Source organism: Clinocottus analis, unplaced genomic scaffold, assembly GCF_023055335.1.
Source record: "Clinocottus analis isolate CAN_PGR_092001 unplaced genomic scaffold, fCliAna1.0.p SCAF_21, whole genome shotgun sequence".
NCBI classification, from domain to species: Eukaryota; Metazoa; Chordata; class Actinopteri; order Perciformes; family Cottidae; genus Clinocottus; species Clinocottus analis.
In genome coordinates this window covers 8,764,064-8,787,301 of record NW_027175943.1, presented here as the reverse complement: position 1 = coordinate 8,787,301, position 23,238 = coordinate 8,764,064, and the positions used below count along the sequence as shown (strand labels likewise).

At 43.2% G+C, this 23,238-nt stretch overlaps 1 protein-coding gene across 2 annotated transcripts in view; it reads left to right on the top strand.

Moving 5' to 3' along the window:
• adamtsl3 (ADAMTS-like 3) overlaps window positions 1-23,238 on the top strand; it is an 84,270-nt gene that overhangs the window by 49,286 nt on the left and 11,746 nt on the right. The window contains exons 4-15 of one of the 2 annotated variants that reach the window (XM_068588237.1): window positions 7,084-7,211; window positions 12,609-12,654; window positions 13,022-13,258; window positions 14,402-14,528; window positions 15,024-15,098; window positions 16,128-16,285; window positions 17,886-17,997; window positions 18,149-18,287; window positions 18,404-18,454; window positions 18,561-18,765; window positions 19,732-19,879; window positions 19,976-20,060. In XM_068588237.1, the coding sequence (XP_068444338.1) occupies window positions 7,084-7,211; window positions 12,609-12,654; window positions 13,022-13,258; window positions 14,402-14,528; window positions 15,024-15,098; window positions 16,128-16,285; window positions 17,886-17,997; window positions 18,149-18,287; window positions 18,404-18,454; window positions 18,561-18,765; window positions 19,732-19,879; window positions 19,976-20,060 (1,511 nt within the window). Of the gene's footprint in view, window positions 1-7,083; window positions 7,212-12,608; window positions 12,655-13,021; window positions 13,259-14,401; window positions 14,529-15,023; window positions 15,099-16,127; window positions 16,286-17,885; window positions 17,998-18,148; window positions 18,288-18,403; window positions 18,455-18,560; window positions 18,766-19,731; window positions 19,880-19,975; window positions 20,065-23,238 lie in introns of those variants that run through there. The other variant, XM_068588238.1, reaches the window with a different exon arrangement.

Here is a 23,238-nt window from a genome sequence, read left to right as displayed (position 1 = left end):
TTGTGAGAAACAAATCATTTTGTTTTCATTCATGCCGTAACAAGTTCTGGGACCAATATCCAGGCAGAACAAATGTCTTCCTCTGCGGAGCTGCAGGGAGTTAAAGTCAGAAGACCTGCAGGACCGTATGCCAGCACCGATCGCTCCGTTAAAGGCCAAGTTTGTCGTTCCCTTGAGCGCATTATTTATCCCTAAAATGACCTTGCTTGCAGCACTGTTCCTCCTACGACCTCAGTCTTGATACAGTACCCTCAGAAGATGTATTTATGGCTCTGTAAATCTGTCATTTTGAGATTACCACCAAATACTGAAATCAAATAATGCTCATATCACTTGTACACGCGGCGTTTTTTGTTTTATCACGGTTCCATATCAAGTATTAAATAAACGTAAAAAAACACGACCAAGTAGTCCATAAGAAGAAAAGGGACGAAACACCCAAATGCGACTTATTAAACACAAAGAAGAATAAATCAAATATTTAGGGAGTATTTATGTTTCATCTGTACTACCGCTTACTTTGAGTTGGTTTTGCAGTTGACCGCCCATCTGGCGTAAATTGAATTTAGCTGATTGTCAGTGAATTACATCTTTATTTTAATCCTCTGGTTTTGGGGGAAGTGTGGTTGATTTTCAGCTGCAGGTCATAAAATCATTGTCCTGGTAAAACATTTTATACTGTAGCCCAGAAAGCTTTTGAAACAATGGCTTTGGTGTAAATCATGCCTGGAGCACATATGCCGTTGGTGAGGGTGGCGGGAGGCCATTTGTCCCAACTCAACCGTTTAAGTCGCCTCGTGGGAGTCGAGGGTTTGGGCTGTTGAGTTTAACTTCATGTGGATTCCTGGTAACTTTAGCTTCATTTGTCTCTCTTTCTGAGAACTCTGGGCCTGTTAACTCAGGTCTTCACCCTGTGATAATGCAACCTTTTAATTTGACCTTTCATTCCTCCACATCGGAGGAGAGGAAAGGATCAGTTGAACCTCTGCTGCTTGGAAAGCCTACTTAGTGACCTTTTACAAGACCTAAAAAACATGCCTGTTTAGATTACATGTTATAATGCACAAGAGACCTTTTTTCGAGTGTATTTCTACCCCACTGTGAGTGAGCAATGTCGGTGAGATGACGACATGACTGAAAAAGAAGTCAGATGGGCCAAGAAACATGAGCAGCCAATCAAATATGAAGGTTTTACAGTTCCAGTAACTTATGGCTGTGATACAAATGCAATCAAAGCAAACGTAACCTTTACCGTATTTAATGATTTCTTTTTCAATAAAAACATTACAATGTATGTATTACAGCTGTTTTATGACCTCCAATTCTTTAATGTGTCAGTCTGAAACCCAGAAAAAGACGTTCACTAGCTCTGTTCAGTGTCTGCTTAGGAAATAGCCGTGAAATGGACACTCGATGCCGCTTTAGGAAAAACACGACAAACATTAAAATGTACCCATTATGACTTCTTGTTAACAGTACAATTATGTAAAACAACATGAAGACAACAGCCAAAAGTGGTCAACTGGCAAAAAAAAACCCCAACATGCTAGTGGGGTCAGCTCATTAGCAGTAGTGCTACCTCAGCTAACCCCATGATATAATGCGACCCTCGCCTTGCAGGTAGTAGCCCCCACTGGAGAGTCTTCTGTGCATCGACGGCTTATTATTTTTGGTAGCTCCTCTTGCTTGCCCTGTTTGTTGAAGGGATTTCGTCGTGTTCCCAGATTGCAGCGATTACTTTAGGGAGTACAATGTTATCATAACCGATTGAAACGATGGCCACATCTCCACGAATGGTGTGTGAGTGCGTCTTGTCGGTGGACAATCAGATCTCCTGGACCACGTGCACGCTTCCCTCATGCAACCGAATACCCGAGCCTGCCCTTGTGTAAAATAACAATGCACTATATCGTTTTTGTCTCACCTCATCGTCTTCATTGATTATTGTTTGAACTGTGAGGAGACACCTTCAGCAATGTTGTGGTAGAGAACTGGCTCCAAGTGCGTGTCAGTCAAACACGTTAATTTCCTCCTCGGGTGTTTGGTTTTTAAACTCTGGGCACATCATCGATGCCACGGTTTATTTTCTGTAGTCATACATTTGCAAATCGGAGATGGATTTCTTCTGAAAGCAAATATGAGAAGGTTATGGATTAAGGGTGCAAGGAGATATGATTTCTGTGTAGACCATATGAAAACGGGCACGTCCGCTTCCCTCCCTGCTGGCATCACAAAATACGCCGGTCTTAAGTGGATAGCTGTGTGTTGTGTGTGTGTCTGTGTCTGTGTGTGTGGATAAACCCCCATTTCGCAGAAAGTACAGCCACCCGCCTCTACCAAGTCAAACAAGCCAAGTCCCATACTGTTTGTAGAAATTTAAGACTCCAAGACTGGTTTGCTATGTATAAGTGAAGTATAAAAAAGTGTGTGTGTGTGTTTGTGTACTGGTGAAGTGTCGAGAACTTCCGCTCCGATGTTGTGATTAGGGTTGCTGACTATTTGCTCTCGAGCGCTGCACATTTCTCGCGGCCTTAATTGAAACCAATTATGTGGTTTTTGATTTGGTGCTTGATTGGGAGGTGTATTTGAAGTCTTGATTCGAAGGGCACAGAGATTTTATTGTCTTTGGAACGTCATGGTTGAATTCCTGCGTGATAGCCTGCTACCTCGTCACACATCAAGGGGCACCGTTGGGTTGGCATCGACCTTAACTGCTCTATATGCTTTTTAACTTTCTCTTTCAGCCTTTTTTTTTTTTGTTTTTACGCCCAGCCATTTGGAAAGTTACTCAGTGCATACTATATTCCCTCTGCGCCAAGAGCTGTCCATCTTGCTGGTTGCTTTTCTCTATAACCAGAGGTATTGTCCCTCCAGGGGACACCTGGCTTGTTCCCCACCTCCACAGTGCAAATGTTCACCGGCTTTAACTGCCAGATGTTATGAAAGGCTCTATTGAAGTAGACCTTTGGCTCATAAAGAAATAAAAAAAAGTCCCCATGGCTGAGAAGTCTCTCCCGATAGCTTCAGTGACCAGACTATGTCATCTGATTTACATGGGGATCTCACATGTAACTACTTGGAAAGCAAACATGGTCATGAGGCAGACATGCTCCTAAACATGTGAGTTTTGTTAAGGTGTGTGTTTGGAGTCAGTATGAATGTATATATTTTAGATTTTTTTCTTTCTAAAGATAATCATAGAACAACATTGTCAAACCTACGTCCAAAACGTGCTGATAGATTATCTCGCTCAGTATGACTGAGAATTTTTGACATTTCGAAAACACAGTGCTGGCAGTAAACTGAGCAAAGCCGTCCAGCGCTAAAAAGAAATGAGAAACAGCGGCATGAGCGCAATGAAATGAGTGAAAGGCAAGCAGGGAGGGGAAAAAAAAACGTGATATAAGAAGCAGAAATCTGAGATATCAAACAAAGAAATGGAAAGAATCAAAAGGGGAAGAAAATTGGTTTACAATTGTTGTCTGTCTGCCATTATTCCGACTCCATGGCACACACCCACACACACACACACACACACACACACAGACACACACACACACACACACACACAGACACACACACACACACACACACGTGTGAAGTTGCAGCTGGCTCCTTGTTTGATCGGGCACGCTTGACTGAGACCCATTTATTGATTGGTTGGTGTGGCAGACCTGAAGGACTCGCAGGGTCCCGGATCTCCCACCCGATTACTCCCCCCACATTCACATTCACGCACACAAAACCACACACGCAGACGCACACTCCAAGTCCTCCTTCCCTCCCCTTATTCCTGAGGAAGAACAGGAGCAAGCCAGAGAGGAGACGGCAGGCGGACAGACAGGACACACGGTGACCCGGAGAGGAGAGCATCACTCACTTTTACATACAAACAAACACACACTCAGAACTGGAGGCAGTGACTCACACACCTTGAAAAGCCATGGAGCAAGATTTCTTCTCTTGCAAGCTACTGGTGACAGCTCTTCTTATCCTGGTACTGTAATGTTTGCTTTTTTCCTAAATGTTCATCTTGCAAAAAATGATTTAGTTTTGTAATAGTTTTACAAATCTCGTCACATCAAGTAATTCAGAGAGCGTGTGTTCTAATAGATTACTGTGCGTGTACGCATGTATTTTATGATATCTGCAGTAGAAATGCCCTCTTCAGTCCTGTCAGCAGTATCTTTAACAAGACAGTGTGACCTGATGGGTCTTATTTGCTTCTGCTGCTGAAAAGTCTCCATGGCTCCTCTGTGTTTTTGATCAAAGGCACAAACGTTGACTGTTTATCTGAGGTTAGTGCGTCCCGTTACTGTACCTTATAGTGACTGCTTTTCTCGCGGCATGGCGGTGAGTACAGTGCCGTGCAGCGTGGATCAGACGACAAGGGATTCAGCAGATGTGCAAATATCGTATGTCTTGCCGACTGAAAAGGCCATCGTATGCTTATTGACACAGTCTGCTAAAAAGGAACCAGAGTCTGGTTTCTTTCCCCTGTCGAGGAGTTTTCCATCTTCAAGGAAAAATGCCCTAAGTCTCAGCTGCTGACAGGTGACTTAAATAGAATCTGTCCATCAGAATAACATAATATGGAGATCACTGGTCTTTTATCGTATGCTCATTTCCTCTCCTCCACTAGATGTGAAAACAATAAATGGGTGACAGCCACAGGGGCGTTCTGGTCATGTGATTTGCGCTGTTTGTCTCTGTAGTCAAAGTGCTGGAGATAAAAAAAATGTGTCTAAAGGCCTTGTTGTGTAAACTGGTGCAAATAAAACCCTGGTGGGATCAGAGTGGGAGAGGTGGGACGTGCAGTGATGGAGTGCTCGCAGGGCTCCAAGTGGATATACGAGCCTTTTGATTATTGGATTCAAATCCCAGCGGGACGGCCGTCCGACTTGCGGAGCCTTGTGTTCCTCAGCCTTCATTGAGAACAATAGCGGCACAGCCAGCCAAACAACCTTCCTCATCTCCATTCCTCCATCCCTCCATCCACCTCCCTCCTCCTCTATCTTCACCAGCCTCGTTATCCCGCCGGCTCTCTTGGCTTTGCAACACGCAGCTCCCAGCCGTAATTGAGTGTAAAATTCACTGATTGCTTTTCAAAGGAGAATCGAGGTGGTGCGCTAACCGGCTGCCCAGAGCGCAGCCTGTGTTTATTTACTGTGGATCCAAACATTGGAATAGTTGGCCCGTGCAGAAAGTAGTGCCATTGCCGATACGTTTGGCCGCATGCTCCGTTGGATGCGTGTTTAGGTCTTGCCGTTCCCCTCCGCTGTTCCTCAGACGTCATCAGCACTGACATCCATTTGTATCCGTCCCCATGCACCTTTAATAATGTCAGCCCAGCACTCTGCTCCGCACTGTACAGCACGGGTGCTTTTGGTACCGCGATATTACCTTGTGTTTACTTTCCTTTAAGAGATCCATTCATGTTTACACGAGGCACAATGCCATGCTGTTGGGGAAAAGAGGCCAAAGAGGTCAACAGATTTTGGCGTATCCTGAGTTTTTCCTCTCGAATCTCCAGTCTGTATCTCAAATGCAAGCTAGGACATTCACTGTAAACCGTTTGTCAGCTCAGGGGGCATAAAGAGCAGGTGTTTCACATAACGTTTGCATAGTTCCTGCCTTCTTCAGGGTAAGTGGGCTTGTTGTGTCTCACATTTCATTCCGAATCTGCAGGATTTGTGATTTTCAGGTCAAAAGCTCTGCGGGATGTGCCAGCTTAAACGGTCGTGGTGGTGGTGCAAAGGTCCCGTGGTGGGAGGCTGTCTAAAGCGCACAAAAGCTGCAGTTTGCAATGCTAAAATATTCTTTCGTGCTTCACCAACTTCAGAAAGACTGCCTAGGTTTTCCAGTTATTGTAGAAAAATTATCATTTCTTCTCTCATCCATCTATTCCTGTTCATTTCCATTAAAGCCTCTGTTGAATGGCAGAGTATTTAGAGTTTGCACCTCTTTTAAACCACATTCTTGCTGCCATAGGAGGTGGATGATTTATCCCAGTGTCGAATCCAACTTCCAAGTCTATTTTTTAACTTCATTTTCCAGGTTTTCATCCACTCAACAGGTATAGAACCAGTTATTTTTGGCAGTTTCGAGTGGATTACATTCACAGAGCTAAGCTGTCCCTATTCGAGAAAGCAAAAGCAATCTATTTTTCTATTCATACAATCTGAGCCTATAACTTGTAGCTCTATAACGTCATTCAGTCAGACATGCAAAGGGCATGGAGAAGAGCTAGGCTGCTCAGTAAAGCCAAGACTAAGAAGCCCAACTCACGTGGAGCAGTAGATGATCCACTTCAGATGCCAGTGCCAGCCTTACAAATAAACCAGTGAAGTCCAGTCAAATCCAATCTGAAAATACGAAAGGCAAAGAGGAGTTAAAGAGTGTAATATAGAGGAGTGAGGAGAACTTTACTTCTTGGCTGGCCCTCTATATCTGAGATGCACATTGCCCTTGCAGTCGCAAAATTCATCCTCTCATAATATTGACTTAATTCAGTAATATCCCTACCTCTGCTGCCAAATACAGCACAATGCAATTAACAGAGGCAGACGCACACACGTCAGGCACGGAGTTTAAGAGAGGACTAACAGTTCATAATCTAAAGGATGACTCCCATATTTGAGATATTCAAACAGGAAAAAGTCGAGAGCTTTTGATAACTTGCCCTTGCGGTCTCTCTCATCCTGTCACATGCACTTGTGTTTCGGTTTCAGCTGCTCCTGAAATTTAGTTCAGGTTCTCAACTTGCAGTTTGGGCTTTTCTTTGTGTGCTGTGCAAGACTATCTGTTCAAACAGAGGAGGCCACAAGTCAAATGGCTGAGGATTTTGCATCCGGGTTGCTTCCATTGCAAAAGGGAGACAAGGAGAGCATAAGTCACTTTTATGATGTTGTAATGTTTGGTTGGGTTCTGGCAGAAATTGAGACAAACGATTCAACATTAAGATAACGTAGCATTGGTTTGAATGGATGGACTGGAAATTACAAAAGGATGTCCGTGACAGATCACTCATGTGTACAAACTCTTCACTTCGTCTCAAACCATGTCTTCTCTCCTGGTGTGCAGAGCTCGCGGACGGCCCGGTCAGAAGAGGACAGAGACACTCTGTGGGATGCCTGGGGCTCGTGGAGTGAATGCTCCCGGACTTGTGGAGGAGGCGCCTCATACTCCCTCAGACGATGCCTCAGTTCAAAGTAAGGCCGCTTCTCTCCATCAAGCCAGAGACAAACTCTGTCTTACAACACCATGGGTTCTGCTCATGTTTTTCCAAAGTGCAATAAAGATGATACAACATATTTCCTGTTAATGCCTACAAGATATTTTTGAGATAGGGGTTCTGCATGGACTTTATAACCAAGTTCTGATGCATTTACTGTGAGGAATCCTCAGTGATTCTCCATTGATGGTAACATTTCTAATTGTCTTTTCCAAAAATGCTATTATTAGAATCAGAGAACTACAGAATACATTGCCATTTACGAGTGCAGTACTCAAAGAATGATGCTGTGTCTTAGTTTTATGAGATGCTTACATCACAGGACAAGAGGATGTATGGTAAAATGAAAATGTCTAATTTCAAGATGGAACCTCGTTGACCTTCAGATAAATGGAAACATCACATGGACAATTTACAAGTGTGTATTCAAACACTATCCGGGGTAATCTCCTCTTTTAAAGAGCAAAGTCCTGACTGGTGTTGGACTGGTTTCCATTAAAGTGCCATATCATGGCTTTTAAGATTCAAGAGTGGGAAGAAGGACGGGGTCGGGGCTCTTTTTCTGTTGCTCACGGCCGTTCTGCCAAATAAATCCAGACAGCTTCCCTAATAGTGTGAGTAAATCTCACCAATCGCTCCATTCCCATGGGCTGGATTGGAAGTGCTCAGAATACGTGTGAATGTTAAATATCCCTGAGGGGGCAACTCGGATCACTTGCCCATCCACCTCTGAAAACCGTCTAGACGGCCACATGAGCCTGAATCATGAAGTCACCAATGACTGTAGGGTTCAGATTTTTGGTAAAGTCTCTTAACGAATGTAAACATAACAATCGATTGTCCCTCAACAAAGTATATGTCACTTTTAATAACGGTTTTCGGTGATGGACTTTGGACTCTGCAAGCAAGGGACCCACATGGATTAGATTCCCACTGCTATTCATCTCGACTTAAGTCTCGGGGACGAACTGGAACTTGCACTTTGGACCTTCAGGTCCTTTCATCCTGTTGCCAAAGTCACCCGGTTGGTTAGGCTTCAAGCTAAACCTGTGGGCTTCAAGATTAAAGCTCCAAGTGTACTGGGCAAAGTGGTCAATTACAGATGGATTTGAGATGCAAGAGAGGAAAAAAAAGGAGAAAGACAGAATGAGAGGGTATGTTTTCCATAGCAATGTTGTCACATTTATAGACTGGGAAATAACTGCAGGGTGACTTCACTGCATTCCTCTATTTTACAGTTCCCCGAATGTATTGCTCTCCCACTAAAGGTAGCCAGTAAGCTTTGCTGCCAAAGTCACCTCTGCCTCACTATATAGGGGTGGAGGAGGGAGGGGAAGAGGGGCTCTAAGACTGATACGAGCCAGTGAGGTCATAAAACATTACAACTGTCCAAAGACGCACTGACAAAACAGGGCCGATCGTACCTGAGGTCTCAGTCGAGATGTACTCTGAATAGCCATGAATCTGAAGCCAGGCTAAAACGCACAGGGCTGTCAAACCCTCAAACTCAGCGTGCCAGACCCCCCATGTGCTGCACTGTAAACATTGAGGTCAATGGCTTTTTGAGGAGTTCATTTAATGATATCAGCGGCAGGCATTTCTCTCCGCTTGCCCAGAGTTTTGTGGTCAGGCACACCTCAGAATGCTACTGACTGTAAAAGCAATTGACGTGTTAAGAGGTGTTTGGGGTTGAAGCTCCATATGGGTTTTAGGCAATGTTTGTGTGTGAAGACATGCGTGCTCATGTAAGTCCAGACGGGTATGTTTACAAACATGTACGTCCTTTTGGCGGTAGCCGAAATGCGGAGTGGAGGGGGGTGGGGGGGTTCTCGGGGAAACGGCAGGACTCTCCGTCCCGCTTCATCCCACCTCAGCCGGGCTGTTGCGTGGGAATGAGGGAGCAGGAGTCTGGAGCCGGGTGGCAGATCAAACGCTGTCATTAAAAAGCACAGCACAAAGCCCTGTGTGTGTGTGTGTGTGTGTGTGTGTGTGTGTGTGCGTGTGTGCGTGTGTGTGTGCGTGTGTGTGTGTGACTATTTGGAAAGACAGGCTGGAAATGGGCCTGCAACACCCTCCAACCCTCTCCAACTCCCTGACCTTTAAACACACGCGCCCACACGCGCACACGCTCACACACACACACACACATGCTCACACACACATGCTCACACACACATGCTCACACACACACACACGAGTAGGGACCTGCTGCTAAAGCAGAAACACTTTTAGACGAGTTAGACAATCTCCCAAAAGGGCACAGGGAGAGTACAGACTAAACACAGATCGCCCGGCCCTCATTAGTCCCTTCGCTTGATCACAATCTCCATTATTAACAACAGCATTTGAAGCATGTGCGGACATATGGATTGGGTGTCGTGGCAAGAGAAAGCGCTACCCAATTTTTTTTATGAGGCTTGTGGTTGGCAGAAATGCGTTGAGTTTTTTTTTTTTTCTTATTTATTTTTATAAAAAAGAGGCCAGCCGTGACTTTATTTTGACTTTGTTAAAATAATTGAAATAGTCATGAACCCCATTGATAACCTTCCATCATCAGCGAGTAAAGATAAGGAGACCGACACAGGGACGAGGAACGGAAAGTTAAGCGGAGTTGCCAATAACATCTCACCGCTTATAAGGATGTTTTTACTCCTAATTGGGCCACTGATTTGCTGAAATTACATGCTTGAAATGGCATTAAATGACTGTGGCATTTTTGGGTATTGCCAAAACTATCCCGCAGTTGTGTTAAAAGTTGTGGTAGTGAAAGTGAATTTTCTCCAAGGCAATGACTAATTAAGTTGCTCTCATTAACTTGGGCCTGGCACCTTGATTACGCCTCCTACTTCACAGAATGGGGCTCCACACTCTCGGCGGCCTGCGCAGCGCTAAAAACACAGAGCTTCTCACCGAGTGACACTGAGCCCATGTCAGGATCAACAACAACAACCTGCGCTTGTAGAATCCAAAATCATTGTCGATTTAAAAATGAAGAAATTCTGAAATGTCCCATGTCTGCTCCAATTGTCATTCCATCTAATTGCCTCTTGAAATATGTCGGCTCTATTCAGTCAGTTCATCAGTAAAATATATCTGAGATCCGTGAATTTCAGTGTGACATTTCTTTCCAATTCATTTTGAGTATGTAAAGATATTTTACTGGATAAGTGAAAACTTTAGTGGTGCTAGATGAAAATTCAGAGAATAATTTGAGCCCGTAGGATTCATCCTCTGGAAATCGTGGTCATATTGGTCCAAATTTCATTCAAATCTAGGCCGATAATTGCAGAGACTGTGGACTAGAAAGTGGTACTGTCTGACAAGTCGACAAAGCAAAGAAATGGCACCCTTTCCTCCTGTTCTTTCTGAACTTCATCTTACCTTACTTCGATGCCCTGACTGCTCTCAATTTTCCTAAATTAATCAAGAGCAGAGTCACAGTCAGAGCATATTTCAGCCACATTTTCATGTGCCCACTTGCTTTAAGTGTATCAATATTATAACAAACATTATGGAGCGCTGGTTGCAATTATTTTCCATCTAACGAGAAGAGTTGATGACATATATATGGACATTAGGAGCCAAGCTAATTTTACTGCATATCCAATATTTTAAAAAGTTTCACGGTTACAACAGATTTAAGTTTGTTTCTTTGTCCGAGGACGTCATTGGCCCGCTCGGTGGCAGTCGTGACTGATGAGCAAACTCTCTTTAGAGCAGTTGCGTCTTTGGTGCTTATTTGGCAGTAGAGAGCAGGGTCATAGTCCGTGAGTTATGTGTTGTGTGCTCTCGTTGTTTTTCCCTAACCTACGATGACGCCTTGATGAATGTGCGGCCCCAGCCCTACTTCTGCTCAGCCTCCACTTCGTAGCTACCAAAGTCAAGAGGAAATGAAAAGGGAAATTAATTTAATTCACGTTGGCTCTTTTTTTGTGTGTTAACGTTCAGTCTATATATTGTTCGTCCCACTGATCCAGATCTTTCGGTACCTGTCTCTCAACTCTTGGTCTTTGAAAGCCCTGTGACCTGTTTGGCTTGGCAGAAGGCGCCGTCTGGGTACGTCACAGGGTCTAATGTGCTTGCCATGCCACGCACTTCACATCCACTCTCTCGGCTCTCTGGAATAATATTGTAAAAATCCTCAAACCGGCGTTCATCCGTGAGTCCAAACTCTGCGACGTTGCCTCCAATCATGATTCCAGATTAGCTAAGGGCCGATGACACTGGAATTCCTCTTAAGTTCCCAAACCCAAAAGACTATCCTATGACTAGCTCCCGCTGGGGTCTTGAATAATTGGCCTATCATAGTCGCCATCAATAGTTTATCATCACTCGGCATCAAAGCACAAAGCAATCCTAATTTCCAATAAGTGGTCTGCTCTATAATTTAAGCAAAGACACTGCAGACTGTCATGCCGAGAGTCTTGATTCAAACTGCTCCAATCTGTTCAGCAGACGCGCCTCGGAGGGCCCGACCGAGTCTGTCCTGCTGCTTTATGAAGCAATGGTTTGTTTAAAGAAGGATCACGAAGACAAATGAGAATTAGAGTTATTATTATTATTCCCAATTTATTATTTTTCCAATTCATCTTTCGCCCCCTCCATTTTCAGGAGGTTTTAATTTTCCGGTTTTATCCAGATGTTTTTGTTCCTCAGGGCTCAACTCGAACTTTTAAAAGTGGTTGTGAGGCTTCAACCAGCCGTTAGATTTTGGTTGGTCACCTTATATTTTGAGAAATTATAGTGAAGTTAAATGCCATTCTTACAAATTGTGACACAAAAGAACAATAACTTTAACAAGCTAATTCTTTGTCATTTTAATTTCATCTCCTATCAGTTAACTTGCCCGTCCTCAATCCCTTATAAACAACATGCCAGTATCAGCTGTTGTCATGGCAAAAATAAATCCAGCAAGTCACTGGTTGCTCGTTCATCTCGTCTCTCCCTTTCTAATTTTGGTTTCCTGGACCTTTGAGCGGCTTGCTGGTCCATCGTCTCTACTTTCGGAGATGATCTCTAATCTGCCTCGATGCTGCTTGGACCGCTGAATCCCCTGTCACACACAGCGGATGAGACGGGGTGTAAATGTTTTGCTGTTTGCTGTTTTATACCCTTAACGTTGTTGAAATCAATCAAAAAGCTCATCAAGCTCATCCCCCACTTCTGAAACCAAACATAATCCCTTGTGTTTATGCATAGTCTCATTGTCTGAATGACATTTTTGAATCTTTCCATCGTGGTGATTCCAAGCGCTGCTCTGCAAGTCAAAAAACAATGAGAGTCAACGGTTGGAAAAGATTGTTGGTGTGCATTGTGGGTCATTGTATCATCCACCAGTTCGCCCCACATGTTCATTTTTAATTCTTCTCTGCAGGACTTGTGAAGGGCAGAATATCAAATATCGCACATGCAGTAATGTGGTAAGTTCGGCAGGCTCATCTTTATGTAATGGATGTCAGTGGAGCTTTCAATTGTTTTTTTATTTAAATTAAACTGAGCCAGTTGTGATTGAAAATTATGTGTGGTGGAACTGTGCAAATATGACTAATGTTTATGGTGAGAGGTGGAATGTAGTGATTTAGGATTCTGTTGCTGGACAAGTAAGAAGTTGTGTGTGTGTGTGTGGGGGGGGGGACTAATTCAGCTGTAATTGAATATGGGGATCACAATGTTGAGTTTCAGCAACCGCAATATCAACAAACCTTCCTCCACCACGCAATTTTACAATCGGGATATGTCTCGTGTTAATTGGAGAGAAACATGGCTAAATACCTTTCTGACCCTCAGGATTGCCCTCCAGACGCCGGCGATTTCCGTGCCCAGCAGTGTTCCGCTCACGCAGACGTGCGATACCAGGGTCAGTACCACGAGTGGCTGCCCGTGTACAACGACCCGGACAACCCCTGCGCTCTCAAGTGCAAAGCCAAGGGCCTGGGCCTCGTGGTGGAGCTGGCGCCCAAAGTGCTGGACGGGACGCGCTGTTACACCGAGTCCTTGGACATGTGTATCAGCGGAGTCTGCCAGGTAGGAGACATACTTATTCAAATGTATCAGAAGCCAAATACAGACTTGTTTGATTCAAAGTGTTATAGATTTAGTGTTTGGACGTTTACACAATCTTTTGGGGTCCTAAGACTTCTCAAAAACCAATAAATATGACTTCAATCAGTTGTTAATGAAATATGTAATATGTATCCTCCAGATTGTAGTCTCATACCAGTGTGTTGAGAACCGCCAAATATGCTCTGCATATGAAGTGTCTACTCAGCTAAATAGATTCAAAGCTTTCAATGAAACATAAAAACATTTGATTTTAACCGATATGATTCTTTGGTCATATACAATAAAAATGGCGGCGAATCAAAAAAAGAAAACGCATATTTTGCCCAAAACTGTTGAGTCCTAATTTCCGATTTGAGAAAATCATATATCACGACCATTAAATGCCCGTAAAAGGACATTTCTTTCTAAATTAGAATATATTTTTATTTATTAATATGCATTCTTATCAACACAATAACATATGTACTGACTCACATTTAGATTCAAGAGCCAAAAAGTAAATGATGCAAGAAAACCTACACACAGAAGACTGAAATACAATTCTAACGTCATGCCGTCTGCTTTACAAATGAAGTCCCAGTGAGAATAATATTTGAGATTGGGCCTTTGACTGACAGTCCAGGAAATACTTTGCAATGCATTTTTTTTCCGCGTGAATGAAATAACGTCCCGAGGCATCGCGTGTCTACAAAGACACACCAGGGTTTGAATACGCTCTCGTACCATGCTTGGAATCACGCTGCGGTTTTGGGTTTGTCTTACCGACACGAGTCGCGAAAAACTCCATCAATCAACTACGGATGGTTGCAAATAATACGTGATTTAAACAATAGGGAACGTTTTGACGAAAAACACATGATCAACTCCCAGTAGATGCTACATGCTATTTCAGAAATACAAACAATATATCTGATATGATTATGGATGGATGGATCATTTAATTATAACATTTACATGCTATGAAGAAAGACATTTTCTTAAATAAAGCCAATTTTAAAGAGCATCTTAATTGGAGTTTGTCCTAAAGCAGACAATTAGAAATCAAGTTACAATGCTTGTGGAAATTCTTTTAATGTTTATTCTGTATTTGTCTGTTTATTACAGATTGTAGGATGTGATCATGATTTGGGGAGCACAGCGAAGGAGGACAACTGCGGCGTCTGCAATGGAGATGGCTCATCTTGCAGGCTGGTGCGGGGACACTACAAATCCCAGCATGCTTCAGGAAAAAGTACATGTTCTTTAAATTCAGTCTCGTTTGCTTAAATGTAATTCAATATTGTTGTCAAGTCTGAAAAAGCTATTCCCTGATAACGTAATAGTGACGTCATCAGGTTTCAGAGAGACTTTATGGAAGGGCGATGCTAAAAGAGTGTCCTTTAGCTCACTTTTTAGATTGTCAGATATGTGATAACGTTGTTCGAATTGAATTGCAAAAATATTTGTATTAATATAATTTCGAAATACAGACTCAGTCTCCTGAGACTGAAACATTATCTGTCATATTCAGCATGAAAACCAAAGAAAAATGGGCAGCATGTCCGTTCATCTATATCTCACCCAAATGAATACAAATGAGAATCACCTCCTGTCTTGTTTTTTACAATTGAAATCAAATCGGTGTGTGTTTTGATCGTATTTGTTAGTTGTAACTATATTGACTGCGTAGCATTCCCATAAGTATTGATCGATACTGTCTGCTATTTCTTTCTCTCCATCTCTTTAGCTGAGGACACAGTGGTCGCCGTCCCCTATAAGAGTCGGCATGTGCGTCTCGTCCTGAAAGGCCCGGATCACTTGTGTAAGTCCTGGTAGGTCTAGGGTGCCCTTCCATCCAAAACAGTTGTACATGATTTTAATATTTGGCAGTGTTTTTTATTGCCGAATACCTGCGCATTAAACACAAGTATTCTGCGTGTGCTCTGGGAGCTTTTACTGCAGGTCATGTTATGTTTTAAAGACTTGTCATTCAACAAGAATATTACTTTTTCATTATATGTGTTATACTTGCTTGACCTTTCTAATGAATATCTCACCCAAATAATAATCTAAAATGAACCTTTTATTCTAAAATATTTTACACCCGAAGCTCTCTCATAAATACTGCTTATAAAAGTAGCTCAGGGCAGAATAAACAGAGCTCTGAGAAGGTTTGAGGCGTCCAGCTAATATCACCGTTGTCAAAGTACTGGCATCAACCTCCCCGCTGGATCAAATCGATAAGAAAATAGTCCATCTCTCTTTACCTATCCTTTGCTCCACGTTTGGTTTGCAGGTCGTTTCCCGAGCCGGGCCAAAAGAGCTTCTTTTTCTGAATGGACACATATTTTTTTCATGAAATATTTCCCTCGTTCTTTCTGGCCAAGGGGCGCTCAAATTGTAGCCATCTGTCCGCACATGATGACAGCTGCAGGTTACTGCTTGTCGCTGCGTTTCCCTGGTGTTTTTGTATCAAAGTCCACGCTGACCCTGTTGGGCCAGGGTTGGATTTAGGTCAAACCGTGGAAACGCCGAAGACCTTCCTTATCCCCTTTTAGCGGTGCCAAAGAGAGTCTGAGTGCCGGCAAACGCAGCAGCCAGGCCACGTGGGTCTGACGGAAGGTCTGTGATCAATGAAAGTCATGCTTTGAGTATCTCGACATTTTCAATCGCTTCTTTTATTTGTTGTTTCATTCCATTTGACACGATAATGATGAAAAAGGTACACAAGACATCATGACTTTCATTTATCAGAGACATATCTTAAATGTCATGGTTCCTCCACCTGTGTGTCTATATTGTGCCTGATGTATCCATTCTGCTCGAGCTATCTACTTTATTTCTTCTTCAGACGTGGAGAGTAAGACTCTACAGGGGGTAAAAGGTGAGCTCACCTTGGATCAATCCGGGCAGTACCACCTGGAGAATACCACCTTGGACTACCAGAAACTTTCGGATAAGGAAGTCCTGAGAATCACCGGCCCACTTGGAGCCGACTTCACGGTCAAAGTAAGAGCAGAAATAATATATTGATTCATGTGACTTAAAGATATGAGACTGCAGCAGTCAATATGTTCCTTCAGTTTCCTTTGTGTAGTATAATTTATCACCCAACTCTTCAGTTTCCCTCGGCTTGAATATATGAAACCTGTATTTGATTCATGGTGGAATGTCGGTCCTTGAAGAAGAATCATAACACATGTGGTTTACTTGCAGTACATTTTTTTCAAACATAACACAACATAAATTCAGTTCATAAATACAGTTGCGGAGCATAGGTTGTGTGTGTCAGTGTGTGTGTGTGCTTACATTCTCAGACAAGGGCCAGTGAGTGGACATTAAAAGTTATGCGGGCCGCGGTCGGGGAAACGCCTGTGAAAACTTCCCCCCTCATAAACACACAAGTCATGATCGGACAATAAATGAGAATTCAGGAGACAGAAATCTGAGAAGCTATAAATGCATAATTTTCTAATCTGTTACGAGGCAAACAGCCAATTCATATCGCAGCGCTGGAAAAAGTTTGGACAAATGGAAAATCCCATTAAAAGGTTGCCAGACAGTCTCTCCACTGTAAACACGTGAATGTGAATGAGTGGCAGCGGAGCTTGTATGTGCTGAAGGTATAATCTGGTTTTGGGCATTTCTTCCATATGGTTGAGGCGGGAGATTAGAAGAAAAATGTGTGCTGAAATATACACTTTATAAAATGTCCTTAACAAAACACACACACACTAAACATGAGACCCAAATGGTCTAATTTCTATAGATGCAGTGTTCTTCATGTTATCAAAATATTTTTTATCCTGCTACAACCTTTGAATGTGCAGAAACAGACAGGTTATTCAGGGCCAAATTCCTCAATATCTGTGTCTGTGTGTGTCCATTTTTCTCCAAAGAACATTAAAATAATCTGAAAAACACCAGTTTGAAAATCTAGTTTTTGTATTTAATATATCTGTATTAACTTCAGCCTGGTCTGAGTTGTAGTCAAGTAATTCATGTTCTTCCCTCCACCCTTTTATGTTAGCAACACATAACCAACACCCTGTCCAGTCTATATGGGCATTTTTTTCTCTTGGGGACTTCTTGACAAAAGTAATCTGAAATAAAAAAATACGACATCGAGAGTAGTCGTGATAGTTTGCGAATCATTTTTTTTGCTGTGCGCAACGCCATTATATTTTCCTGACGCATATGGTAGCTGCATTGGCCACTCGGGGGCGGAAAGAGTCCGAAACAAACACAGCAAACGGGACACTAGCTACATGTAGCTATCTATCAGATAGGTCGAGGAGAGCTTCTTTCTCACTTTGCTGCTGCCGAGCTTGGCTGCAGTTCAGAAAGAGCTCAGTTCAACCAGAACTTGCTGTGGTTTAAAATGCAGTTGTGTGTTAAAAATGTTTTAATTTCCTGGCCCAGTAGAGACGCGTCATGACGTGAGACGAGCGCTCGACGATTTTAGTGCACTTCCCAAAATGTCAAACGATTTAGTTTGACTAATTTGGGTTGCATTCATCATCCTTTAGACATATTATGATCAAGAGCATGCTGAAGAGCAAAATAGTGAAACGAGTTTGTGGTCTCACCATAAACACTGTTTCCGTAGGTGGAGTTCACCAGTGGAGCAGACAGTGTGGTCCAGTACATCTATTACCAGCCCATCATCCACCGCTGGAGAGAGACCGACTTCTTCCCTTGCTCCGTCACGTGTGGTGGAGGTAAGCCTGGAGCTGCAGCACTAAGAAACTTGTGGTACTGAAAGGTGCTCTCGTGTGGCAGATGAATGATAACTAAATGCCACTACATCTTTTTGGATAGATCATTTCTGTCACTTCTTTTGGGGCGACTGACTTTTTGTTTTCTCCGCAGGGTACCAGCTGACCTCAGCCGAGTGCTTTGACCTTCGGACTAGCCGGGTGGTTGTGGATCAGTATTGCCATTACTACCCAGAGAACGTCAAACCCAAACCCAAACTCCAGGAGTGCAACATGGAGCCCTGCCTCGCCAGGTTAGAGACAAACCTCCTTGAAAGCCATAAAACAATGTTAGCTCCATGTTCATGATAATTCAACAGCAGCTCGTATCATACTAAACCTCATTTCCATCACCGTTTCTGCCTTTTAGTGACGGCTACAAGCAAATTATGCCGTACGACCTTTACCACCCACTGCCTCGGTATGTATTTACAACTGTGAGGTGAAATAGTGGCGCAGCAACACAAACACTAACATGTACCGGCCTCCACGAGTGACCTCGTGACTCGTCTTTTATATAATGTCAGATGGGAGAGCAGTCCGTGGACCGCTTGCTCCACCTCCTGCGGCGGGGGCATCCAGAGTCGCTCGGTATCCTGCGTGGAGGAAGACATGCAGGGCGTCATCACTTCCACTGAGGAATGGAAGTGCCTGTACTCCCCCAAGACAGCGATCATGCAGCCCTGTAACACCTTCGACTGCCCCACCTGGCTGGCACAGGAGTGGTCACCCGTAGGTGCACTTTTAAATGTTTTTAGAGTAAACATGTTTAGAAAGTTCAGCTAGAAATGGCTAGTAACCAAATGTAAATAGATGTCTCTCTGTGTTCTGTAGCTGTCCCCACCTGGGAAGAGTCAAATAGTAGCAATTGGTTCATTTGTCTTCTGAGTCTTTGAGCCACCACAGTGGGTCTTAATTAACCCGTGGAGTGAAAAAAAAAAGAAGTATGATTTAATTGTCTTGTGGAGAAACAAACATCTCCTCAGCGGACAAGCAGGCATGTGTGATGTTGTCGTCTCTTCGTGTACGCATCAGCTTTGTCAACACGACAGGAACACTTGCAACTGCTTAAGTTAAAACACTACCTTACTGTGTGAGTCTGAGTTGCACCGCTGACCTCAATTTGAGTGTCCTTCACCATCCGTGCCCTTGAACACACCATCCAAAATATACACGGCTTTAATTAAAACCCCAAAGTCAACAGCACATATTCTAAAACTCTTCCTTTGCCAAAAACATCCAGCTCATCGGGGTGGTTCTTCTGGATCATCTAGCACTCCTGGTTAGCTTACTTATTTGGAAAAGGGTTGCTGTTACATTGACCATAAATATCCCGAAGAACTTCCTTATGGGGATTTTATAGCCGCGCCAGTTATACAGGCACAAGCCGAGACCCAAGGAGTCAAATTTGTGGCCCTCCGAAAACCCGGTATGCTGTTTACCTAGTACATTCTTCCTTGTGAACTTGCCTTTAAATGCTTGTTTTGGCAGCGGATACACAAAGTTCACTTCTGAGCAGAGAGCTGCAGGGATTTTGGAAGGTCTCTTTCTTTACCTCACTTGAGTCAAGGGCTTTCTGTCAAACACGAGCAAATAACCGCAGGAGTAAGACCTAACACTCTATCCGTGTGTGAAAGTGGTCATCAGCTATTCAGTGATTTATAGACTACGTCTCCTGAACTGTCCTGTCACCACCAGTGCACCGTGACCTGTGGTCAGGGTCTGCGCTACAGGGTGGTGTTATGCATCGATCACAGAGGGCTCCATGCTGGAGGTTGTAACCCCACCACCAAACCCCACATCAAAGAGGAGTGCCTGGTGACCGTGCCCTGCTATAAGTCCATAGGTGGGTCCAGATTGTTGGTTTTTTTGTCAAACTTACCTATTCCTGAAGTCAACTTTCTCTCGTGATGTTCAACCTGTGATGGGGATGTTTCTCTAGATACGCTCCCAGTTGAGGCAAAACCTGTGTGGCACAAGCAGGCCATCGAGCTGGAGGAGGAGATCAGCGTAACTGAGGAACCGACGTGAGTTTGATACACCCACATAAGCATACATGCACACACAAAAAAAGGATATCTGTTGGATAACAGTAATGCAATACATCTCTGTTGGCTGCTTTCTTCTCCATTAAAAGCAGCAGGACCTTCAATTCAAACAGTATAACATGTCATTCTATGTTAATTTACCGGCCCTCTGGACGACATACCTGCCATATAGGCCAGAGGTGAATGTTCTGTTGAAACCATGACAGGCGTTGGGCTCTAATACCACAAGTAAGTTAAGAGGATGCAGTTTGTCAATGTCTCTCAAGCTTCATAACCAAGAAAAACAACAATAATTTTTACTAACCAGAGTTTAGGATTGACCAGGAGGTGCGACTGCAGCAGACAGGGCCATTCACAAGTCTAAATGTGCTGACGTAGCCCCCATTTCCTCCCCCTGGCACTTTTCAAAATATGCACCTGGTTGAGTGCGTGTCTCTTTGTACACCTGGCTATGCCAAATGTGTGTCTGCTACAGTGGCAGGACAGTTTTCTCTTTGCTGTTTTGCTCCAGTGGAGGTGTGTATTATCATATCTAAGTAATGCACAGGAGGTCATGTAAGGTAAAAGGGGAAGAAGTTGATGGTGAAAGAAGAAAAACATCTTTTTGGAAACCAGTGGACCGTTCAGTCACTGACTACCAGCATTACCTCAGCAAGCCTCAGATGTTCCAGATGTTCTTGTCCCACATATGAGTTGAAGGTGGACAATGTTTGGACTCTACCCAGTCTTGCATGACTTGTATTAGCGACGATGTTAGCCAGTTCATAACATCTGTTACTGTGACTTATCTTTGGAGCGATAGAGTGGGAGGGAAAGCGAGAGATGCCAAAGCATATGACTTTGCTCTGTTGAAAAATAGAAGAAAAAAAACACGTCTTTGCTCCAAAAGCACATAAATATCTGTGTATAATATGCAGTCATTTACTAGCCAACAACAATATCTGCCTACCATATGGGGCCAGGACACGGATGTGAACGGAAAGAGAGGAAAATTCCCGCGTTAGACTTATTGCACCTCCATTGCCAGACCTTATGCCTGCCCCGAGCCACCGCTGTGCAACCTCTTGAAAAATTAAACCTATATGTTCCACAGATTGGCCCAAAAGGGCTTTTGTTTTCACCTTACCACCAGGAGTAAAGGAGACATTTCCACTGATGCAAATTTAAGCGATATGATTTCGCATGGGGCTTTGGCGGACATCACAAGAATGTGTTGTTTCCGTCCGTGAATGAAATCCCGACTGTTTTTGTACTTCAACAGCTCGTGAAGATACACATTTCTGTGGGTTCGCTTGTTGACTTTGTTGCTTGTGTTCCAGGGCCTAACTGCCGGTGATTCATTTGTTTGTCCAAAACACAACGAGTCCATGAGCAGTCATAAAGAGCTGCCATCATGAGCTCTTTATTGAGGCATCTTATAAAACAGCAGGGTGCTCTTGTGTTGTGGTCAGACTGCTTAAACAAGGAGGAATGCTGCACATCGGCACAGGCTGCCTCGTGACTAGACACCCTGAGGAGATACATGCACACAGAGGATGTATGTTGTCGGATGCTTCTCGGGTAGTTTTAGAGGGAGGATTGGACTGCAAGATGATTGTCACGGACTGAGGTTAAGAAACTCTATTCCTACCAATTGTTTTACCGCTTTGAATAAAATGAAAACATAAGACATCACATTACATTTCATTCACTTGACGCTTTTATCCAAAGAGACTTACAATAAGTGCATACAATTAGAGTACAAACATGAATCAAGAAAGTAAAATGTCCTCTCGAAAGCCAAACTACAAGGTGTAGTTGAAAAAGATGTGTTTTTTGTGGCGAAAGATGTAGAAACTTTCTGCTGTCCTGATTCAATAGGGAGCTCATTCCACTATCGAGGAGCCAGGACAACAAATAGGAAATAGCGTTTTTTTTTTTTACATGTAAGAATGTAACAAAAAACGTAACACTTGATATGACTTAAAGGTTACAATATTCAGAGCATTAATGTAGCAGCAAACAATTATTTGCCCTGTAAAGTCATATTTAGGACTGCTGCTGTTGATTGAACTGTTGGCATTCACTGTCGTTACCCAACAGATATGTGTTGAATGTCAAATTTAGCACCTTTAATCACCGTCACAAAGTGAGCTACAGAGACAATCCCCTCAATATGATTACGAAGAGAAATGCCTCTGTGGATTCAAATAGTTTCATTCATTTCAACTCAAAGGATTTATAGTTAATGACGTGTGATGTGTGATTTTCTAAGATGAGCCATTGCATCACCATTTATAATGCAGTGGCATAATGAATCTATGCATGTCAGTAGTAATGATTTATGGACTCAGTGCAAACCGACCTACACGGGCACCACGTGTGTGCTGAGCATTCACCAATATGCAAAAAAAGTTATTACATCATGATTGTTTCTGTGCTCCAATGCAAATCCAGCTACTGCCGATTCCAGCCCCGAAGAGGACAGCTGCTGAATGTTGTGAACATTTGGGCTTCCTCCAAACACTTTGTATTCATGATCAGATGCATAGCTGTGTGCAAAGGAAGTGCAAAATGTGGTACAAATGCTGTTTGGTTCTTCTTTCTGCACAACACTCCCACCACGATATAATTGTGAGCACAAGGGCGAAACGGGTCTATGATCTTTCTAATCAGATCTGAACATCATTGAATCCTCAGAACTGCAGTTTTTATTTTGGACAACCCAAAGATCAAAAGGGATTCAAACATCTGTTGGTCTGACGCTTTCCAGTTTTATTCATTATTTTAGCCTTTCCCAAAGCCACGGCGAGGTGACGGTTCCTTTTCTGGGCTCTAACACAACCTCGAATGGCCTTCAGGCGTTCATGGACGCCAACGATCTACAAGTATTTCCTTCTCTGATCCATTTTTTTCGGATGAGGAAGGATGATCATGAAAGCCGTTTATTCAAGAACGACTGATCCTAATGCTTCACAGCTGTACAATTCGCCACAGCAGGACAGGATTTTCGGGGTTTATGAATTTAGCATTAAATGACAAAAATCTGTAAAGAGGAGGAATGCACGAAAAAACTGTGACTTTCTATCTTAATACTTTCAAGTCAGCACTGCGGTTTTGGAAACGGTCCTTATCAAATACAAAATGTAACTGCCTTTCCAAGCTTTTAGCATGGGTA